This window comes from Drosophila yakuba, chromosome 2R (assembly GCF_016746365.2).
Source record: "Drosophila yakuba strain Tai18E2 chromosome 2R, Prin_Dyak_Tai18E2_2.1, whole genome shotgun sequence".
Lineage (NCBI taxonomy): Eukaryota > Metazoa > Arthropoda > Insecta > Diptera > Drosophilidae > Drosophila > Drosophila yakuba.
The window spans coordinates 543,443-551,320 of record NC_052528.2 but is presented as its reverse complement, the minus strand read 5'-3'; the positions used below and the strand labels follow the sequence as shown (position 1 = coordinate 551,320).

At 55.4% G+C, this 7,878-nt stretch overlaps 2 protein-coding genes across 2 annotated transcripts; both read right to left on the bottom strand.

The window, feature by feature from the left end:
* Positions 1 to 823: 823 nt before the first annotated feature.
* On the bottom strand, positions 824 to 2,242 carry LOC122319529. Its single transcript, XM_043206912.1, has 3 exons — positions 1,867 to 2,242; positions 1,268 to 1,711; positions 824 to 999 (listed from the first exon to the last, which is right to left on the bottom strand). Exons 1-3 carry the CDS (start codon positions 2,240 to 2,242, stop codon positions 824 to 826), a joined length of 996 nt encoding a protein of 331 aa, XP_043062847.1.
* Positions 2,243 to 6,957: 4,715 nt separating this feature from the next.
* Positions 6,958 to 7,464, bottom strand: LOC122319528 (uncharacterized mitochondrial protein AtMg00860-like). Its single transcript, XM_043206911.1, has 2 exons — positions 7,357 to 7,464; positions 6,958 to 7,242 (listed from the first exon to the last, which is right to left on the bottom strand). The coding sequence occupies exons 1-2, from the start codon at positions 7,462 to 7,464 to the stop codon at positions 6,958 to 6,960; spliced, it is 393 nt and encodes a 130-aa protein (XP_043062846.1).
* Between the last annotated feature and the right edge of the window lie 414 nt (positions 7,465 to 7,878).

The window sequence follows — 7,878 nt, the reverse complement described above, 5'->3', positions numbered from 1 at the left end:
GCGGACCTAGGTGGCTCCCATGTGGGACACCGGATGTGACTCGGAGAATACAAGAAAGAGAATTTTTAAAGAGAGAGAATTTCTTCCTGCCATTCTGATAACTTAGAATCCAATTTAAGAGATCAACAGGGAAACCTAATAAATCAAGTTTTTTTTTAAAAAAAGTAAATGATTAACAGAGTCGAATGCTTTACTAAAAGCCCTGAACTACGAAGGAGGATAGCTTCAGATGGTTAGTAGTTGTTGACCTGCGTTTCATGAACCCATGATGACATGGTGATATGATAGACCTACAAAGGTGCTGCAAATGAGAAGTGATAACGCTTTCAAAAAGCTTAGGGATAGCAGACAATTTGGAGATTCCTCTGTAATTGATTGCATCCGATTTGCTATCTTTTTTATGGAGAGGGATCACAAGGAACTCCTTTCAGATAATTTCGTTTCGACGGCGTATCCGTGGTGGCTCGACTGGACTTAGGATGTTATGGGGCAGGGTGTATCGTCCGTAAGATCAGCTAGAGCTTCTCCCCGAACCACCTTTGCGACCACTGAATCCACCGTCCCTTTCTGACCACGCCAAGTCCTGGTGTTTGCTTGTCCTTCGCTGGTCCTTGCTTGCGGAGATCTCAGCCTGGCAGTCGCAGCCTATTAGACCCCGTCGTTCAGCGTCTTGACTTCGCATCTCGAACAGCCTTGCGCCTTCCTGATCGCAGCCTTTCCGACTCAGCCTATTTGACCCTGTCTTTCAGCATCTCCACGCGGCATTTTGATCCTCGAACTAAGTCGATCCTTCCTACTCTCTTCGACCTGCGCCTCCTTGATCTTAGCCCGGCAGTCTCAGCCTAGTAGACCCTGTTGTTCGACGTCTCGGCTCGGCATCTCGATCCTCGCGCCCTTCTCCAGCTTCCTGCATCTGTTGCCGTCTGCTTATGGTCACCCGCTTGGTATTCAAACTTCCCGCCTTCTCTTCGCTTTTCATCTCTGGCAACTCCACCGATACTCACTACGATCGAGTTATCGATGTTGGCGACTGGCGTAGCCACTTCCTATTCTCAACGACCCAAGCGCCCTGGAGGCTCTTGCTGGCCCGCGTCCGTCTGCTGGCCCGCGTGCCTGACCTTGGCTGCTGCGGATGTCTTCGCACCTTTTTTTTACAAGTGAGCAATGTTGTGCCCATCGCCCTCCCCTGTCCCAATCAACTCGCTGATTCCCTCATTTACATCTTTTATTGGGGTACGTTCACCCTTATTTCACCGCCGCGACGCACCTTCAGGCGGAACCGCTGGCCGTTCAGCATGAACAGTTTGGCCCAGCGGTCCTAATGCCTTCTGCCTGCCTGGGTCTCTGCCTCCTCTACCACCCGGTCTGCTGGAGCCACCGGCGGCCGCCCATGCCGATCGTGCGCAGCGTCTGCAGGCGGCGGCGTGGGTGGTGCTGGCTGCGGTGTCGGTGCGCGTGGTGGTGGATGCGGCTGCGTCGGCGGTGCTGGCGGTGGTGGGGGATGCGGCTGCGTCGGCGGCGACGTGGGCGGCAACGACGGCTGTGGCTGCGGCAACCCTTGTTGTTGTGGCTCCGGCTTCGGCGGCTACGGCGTCGGCTGTGGCTGTTGCTACGGCGTCGGTGGTGTTGGTGGCTGCGATGGCGGCGGTGGTGTCGGCGGCAACGGTGGCTTCAGCAATGGCGGTTGCGGTTGCGTCTTCCCCCTTCTTCACTAAAGGGTTTTATTATTGTTTTTCGGTGTCCTCTGGCCCGCCGGCGCCCGCGCTTCCTGGCTTTAGGTCGCTAATATGAGTTGTTTTTGTTGTTTTGGTTGTCGCGTGCTCCAATACACAAATTACTGGTGACGTGAATTTCTTAATTTTGAACGGCCCGTCGAGCCTTGGTTCCAGTTTCGCCGCGAGGCCCTCGACTGCTTTCGACAGGTGGTGCTCTTCGGCCCATACTGTTTCTCCCACCTTGTGTTTCCACGGCCTTCTTCGGAGATTGTAGTGGCGCTCCTGACCCTCGCTGCCTTTTCCATATTTCTCCGCACCAGTTCGAAGATCTCCTTCAGTTTTTCCGCGTTTTCTGCGGGCGTCTGTGTACACCTGCCGGTTCTCTTCCCTGCGTTATAAATGCCGGCGAGTGTCCGGTGGTCTCCGCGAACCCTCGTGTTTACCGCCAGCTGCAACTCCGGCCAATTCTCGTCCCATGTCCTCTGATCGGCCCCTGTGAACTGCGTCTTCTCGGTCGCCCTACGCATCGGAACGATCTCGGCTCACTTGGAGAACCTGTCCACCAGGACCAGCAGCATCGAATTCCCGTGTTTTAGCCTCGGCAAGGGGTCCAGAAAATCCGCACACTGTGGCCCATGGTTCTTCCGGCACCTGGGTCAGCATTTTTCCGGCTGCTTGCAGCTGGTTAGGCTTGTACCTCATGGAGCTCTCGCAGTTCTGCACGTACCTTCTTATGTCTCGATGCATTCCTGGCCAGTGGTACCTGGCTGCCACCCTCGCAATTGTCTTCCGACTTCCCAGATGTCCTGCCGTCGGCATGTCGTGGTTATCGGCAATGACGCGCTGCCTCTCCCTGGCGTTGATCTCCACCTGCATCTTCGGGTTCTTGGGTTGTAGCGCTGTTTGACCGATTGATCGTCCTTCATCGTGATTATGTGCACCGCCACCGTTGACGTCCCTTGCACTCTGCCTCCCTTGCACGCTGCCTCTCCCTGGCGTTGATCTCCACCTGCATCTTCGGGTTCTTGGGTTGTAGCGCTGTTTGACCGGTTGATCGTCCTTCATCGTGATTCTGTGCACCGCCACCGTTGACGTCCCTTGCACTCTTCCCAACTCTGCTAACTCTGACTTCAGGATCAATGAATATCCTCCTCCGCGTAGTCTGTCGTCCCCTCCACGATTGTCACTGATAGCTTCTCGCGTTGACTGCTTCAAACTGCCTGTCCCACCGGTATCGTTACGCTTAGTGCAAACTCTATCCTGGCTCCAACCCAGTACTAGAGCGTCGATGAAGTTATGGAGGATTAGCAGTTGCATTCCGACGGTCCTCTTCCAGTCCTATGTCCACTTCGAGCAGCGATGTGACCTCCTCATATCGTCCATCAGCCATTCGCAATTCTCTCCTTGTGGATACAACCTCTCCCGCCGCCCGCAACTTGTCCGCCAACTCTTCGCTAATAAAACTAGCTGTGGCTCCGGTGTCCATCGTGGCCCAAAATTCCACTCCATCTATGAGCACTGTGGCCTTTCTTCCGCCTTCAGCTTGCCCATTAATTTTGAGGGGCAGCACCTTGCGAACCCATGTTGCCCCTCTGAGGCTGGGGTCGCGTGGCGTTTCCCGATCCCGAGCAGCACTCTACGGTCCTCTGGCCGATTCTCCCGCGCGTCCAGCAGAAGGTGATCGGGCGGTTCCGGCACTCCCGCATCCAGATGTAAAGAACTGAATTCTTAGTTTCTGCTCGCCACGAATTGCAATGGCTAGCTCAGAGAGTTTGTTTGTTCGTCCCACCAAATTTATGATGTGTGTGATTGCCCGACCAAAGAGAAGACAGAGTTTCAGATTTAAACTACATTTATTCAGTGACTTGATAAAGAGAATCCTGTGATCCTCGCCTTCGTACGCGCGTCGTCGCTCCTTCGTCGTCGTTCATCGCTGGTCCCGCGTCGCTCTCGACGGCGTATCCGTGGTGGCTCGACTGGACTTAGGATGTTATGGGGCAGGGTGTATCGTCCGTAAGATCAGCTAGAGCTTCTCCCCGAACCACCTTTGCGACCACTGACTCCACCGTCCCTTTCTGATAACGCCAGGTCCTGGTGTTTGCTTGTCCTTCGCTGGTCCTTCCTTGCGGAGATCCCCTTTGGATGCTCGCTTCGACGCACTTGTACTTTCACTTGTTCGCGTCACTGGGAAGCTCTCGCCGCACTGATCCGGATCAGCTGTCTGTCCGTGTGGCAGTCCGCGTACTTTCTTATTGAATGTCCGTGTACTCCTCGTACTTTTCCCGATCGACTGTGTGGCTGTAGGGCTCTCCGCGCACTTCTCATTGATTGTCCCGAGCTGCACCAGCGCCGAGGAAATACCGTTTTTCCCTTTTTGCGCACGGTTCACTCGAGTACAAGGTCCAATACATGTCCCGTTAGTTCACGGTGCGTCCTCTTTGTGGTTGTCCAAAGCCCGCACCGTTACCGTTCGACCTTTGTGCCCTTGGCTGGTTCGAGTCCAAGGTCCAGCGCGGTACCGTTAGTTCGCGGTCTTTCCGCTTTGCCGGGGTCCAAGGTCCATTGTTTACCGTTTGACCTGAACGACCTTGACTCTTCTCGCATTCCGGCCGTCTTCGCTGTTGCTATGCCGATCTCCTGCATAGGCAGCTTGCACGTTCTCCCCTCGTCGACCCCGCGTCCTTCGTTCTCAGCCTGGCAGTCGCAGCCTATTAGACCCCGTCGTTTAGCGTCTTGACTTCGCATCTCGAACAGCCTAGCGCCTTCCTGATCGCTCCGGCTTCGGCGGCTACGGCGTCGGCTGCGGCTGTTGCTGCGGCGTCGGTGGTGGCGGTGGCTGCGATGGCGGCGGTGGTGTCGGCGGCAACGGTGGCTTCAGCAATGGCGTTTGCGGCAACGACGGTGGAGGGTGGGGTGCTAGTCGCTTTTGCCATGCTGCCTTGGCGGCGGCTGCCTTCTGCTTCGCCACCATCCGCTCGAACCGCCGCAGCGTGGCGTTCTGCGTGTCAGCGAACTCGCGCAACTCCTCCAGGTCCCGCGACGGCATCGCGTCTCCGAGGCGGATCAGCCCGTGGCCCTGCGTCACCGCCGTACGCTGCGGTACGCCATACTGGCCCTCGCGACCGTCTCACCCCCGTCGTCCTCCACACTTTCCGACGAGAGGGAGACGTACGTGACTGGCCCCTCGGCCACCGTCTCCTCCTCTGACAGATCCATGTCAGGTTCCTCCTCCAGATCCTCCTGAACCGGGGATGGGGATCGCGACACCCGGGGTACGCTAGAATCTGTTCCCCGGTGCCGGTCTCCCGCACCTCCCGGTTGTGCCTAGTAGCGCGTGCTGACTTGATTTTGAAAGACCGACTTTCGATTTTTCCGCCGCGACGAAACCTCGGTTTTCCCTCTGCTCCTTTCCGCCGTTATTCCGCGGAGCCTGTACCGGTAACGGGATTCTCCTCCGTGTACCTGCCTCCTACGGAATTCGCAACTGCGTGCGTTAGCCGTTAACGGTTTTCCGGCTGTGTACCCTCCCTGTCTCGCTCTCGCGCTTCAACGGCCTTTTGTGTGTGTGTGTGTTTGTTTTGAGTGAATTTTGCCTTGCGACTTTTCGATACTATGTATCGTCTTCCCCCTTCTTCACTAAAGGGTTTTATTATTGTTTTTCGGTGTCCTCTGGCCCGCCGGCGCCTGCGCTTCCCGGATTTTAGTCGCTAATATTAGCCGTTTTTGTTTTTTTTGGTTGTCGCGTGCTCCAATACACGAATTACTGGTGACGTGAATTTCTTAATTTTGAACGGCCCGTCAAACCTTGGTGCTAGTTTCGCCGCGAAGCCCTCGACTGCTTTCGACAGGTGGGGCTCTTTGGCCCATACTGTTTCTCCCACCTTAGGCTTCCACGGCCTTCTTCGGAGATTGTAGTGGCGCTCCTGACCCTGCGCTGCCTTTTCCATATTTCTCCGCACCAGTTCGAAGATCTCCTTCAGTTTCTCCGCGTTTTCTGCGGGCGTCTGTGTACACCTGCCGGTTCTCTTCCCTGCGTGGTCTCCGCGAACCCTCGTGTTTACCGCCAGCTGCAGCTCCGGCCAATTCTCGTCCCATGTCCTCTGATCGGCCCCTGTGAAATGCACGATCATTGTTTTCACGGTCCTGTTGGCCCTTTCTGTCGGGTTTTTTTGTGGAGTATATGGAGCCGTGAGCTGGTGTCTCACACCCAGCTCCTCCAAAATTCTCTTGAACGCCCTGCTCGTGAACTGGACTCCGTTGTCCGTGATCATAACTTTTGGCACCCCGTATCTGGCCACTATTCGCTCTCGCACAGCCTTTCGTAGCGTCTTGGTGGTCGCCCTACGCATCGGAACTATCTCGGTTCACTTGGAGAACCTGTCCACCAGGACCAGCAGCATCGAATTCCCGTGTTTTGACCTCGGCAAGGGGCCCATAAAATCCGCACACACGGTGGCCCATGGTTCTTCTGGCACCTGGGTCAGCATTTTTCCGGCTGCTTTCAGCTGGTTTGGCTTGTACCTCATGCAGCTCTCGCAGTTCCGCACGTACCTTCTTATGTCTCGGTGCATTCCTGGGCAGTGATACCTGGCTGCCACCCTCGCAATTGTCTTCCGACTTCCCAGATGTCCTGCCGTCGGCATGTCGTGGTTATCGGCCATGATGCGCTGCCTCTCCCTGGGTGGTACACCCAGCTTCCATGACACCACATCCTCATTTCCTGCCCGGTGCGGAATGTGCCTGCACAACTGGCCGCCCTCCTCTAGGTAGTCTGTGTACTTTTGGGGATCCTGCCTCATTTTTCTCCGCATCTCTTCCATCCACCTGCATTTCTGCTGCTCGTTCGGGTGCCCTTCTTCCCGGCTTCTTCCCAGCGGCTGTCTCGACAGGGCGTCCACGACGATGTTTAGCTGGCCCTTTCAAAATCGTATTGTTGAAGCGCCAGTGCCCACCTCGCGATCCTTTCGGACGGGCTCTCGATGCTGTTCAGCCACTTTAGGGCCATGTGATCTGTTATCACTTTGAAACGGTAGCGTTCTAGGTACGGTCTTAATTTCTTGACAGCCCACACTATCGCTAAACACTCCTTCTCTGTCGCAGAGTAATTCTTTTCCGCTCCTTTCAGCGCTCTGCTGGAGTAGGATATGAACCGCTCGCCTTGCTCGAAGTGCTTTGTGAGGATAGCGCCCAGCCCGTAGTCGCTGGCGTCCGTTTGTAGCACGAAAGTCCTTGTGTAATCGGTTCATGCCAGGATCGGGTCGGCGGCCAACCTGGTTTTGACGGCTTCGAATGCTTCTAGGTGGGCGTCTGTCCATTCCCACCTTGCCTGTTTCTTGAGGAGTGCGTGCAGCGGTTGCACCAGTGTCGCAAAATCAGGTACAAAACGCCTGTACCACGATGCCACTCCTAGGTATTGTCGCAGCTCCTTCACGTTTCCCGGGGGCTTCAGCTGTGCTATTGCCGCTACTTTCTCCGGATCCGTTCCGATGCCTTGATCCGTCACGCGGTGACCCAAGTATTGTAGCTCCTTTCGGAAGAACTTGCACTTATCCGCGTTAACTTTCAGGTTTGCCGCCCTTAGCCTCCGGAAAACCTCTTTCAGTTTGCGCTTGTGTTCTTGTCTGGCTGTCCGTCCGATTACAATTATGTCATCCTGGTACACAAAGGCGTGTGGCATCATCTCGGGTCCTGTCACCTGGTCCAACGCCCGCTGGAACGTTGCTGATGCGGAGTGCAGTCCGAATGGCATTACTTTCCACTGAAATAGGCCCTTTCTCGGCACCGTAAATGCCGTATATTGCCGACTTGCCGCTGCCAACGGAATCTGCCAGTACCCGTCCTTCAAATCCAGGCTGCTTATGTACTTCGCCTCTCTTAATTGATCCAGGATGTAGTTAATCATTGGCATTGGGTACGCGTCCTTCACGGACTTCGCGTTTATTTGGCAGAAATCCACGCACAACCGCCATTGCCCCGTCTTCTATTTCACCATCACTATGGGAGAGCTGTACGGGCTCCTAGACGGCTCGATGCACCCTTTCTGTAACAACTCGTCGACCTTGGCGTTGATCTCCACCTACATCTTCGGGTTCTTGGGTTGTAGCCACCGTTGACGTCCCTTGCACTCTTCCCAACTCTGCTAACTCTGACTTCAGGAATCCGT

Coding starts and splice junctions, on each gene's coding strand:
- LOC122319529 (XM_043206912.1), bottom strand. CDS start 2,242: ATGCGTAGGGCGACCGAGAAGACGCAGTTCACAGGGGCCGATCAGAGG. Junction 1,712..1,866: donor GAACCAAGGCTCGACGGGCC/GTTCAAAATTAA, acceptor AAAACCCTTTAG/TGAAGAAGGGGGAAGACGCA. Junction 1,000..1,267: donor GCCAGCGGTTCCGCCTGAAG/GTGCGTCGCGGC, acceptor GATCGTAGTGAG/TATCGGTGGAGTTGCCAGAG.
- LOC122319528 (XM_043206911.1), bottom strand. CDS start 7,464: ATGCCATTCGGACTGCACTCCGCATCAGCAACGTTCCAGCGGGCGTTG. Junction 7,243..7,356: donor TGTACCAGGATGACATAATT/GTAATCGGACGG, acceptor TTCTTCCGAAAG/GAGCTACAATACTTGGGTCA.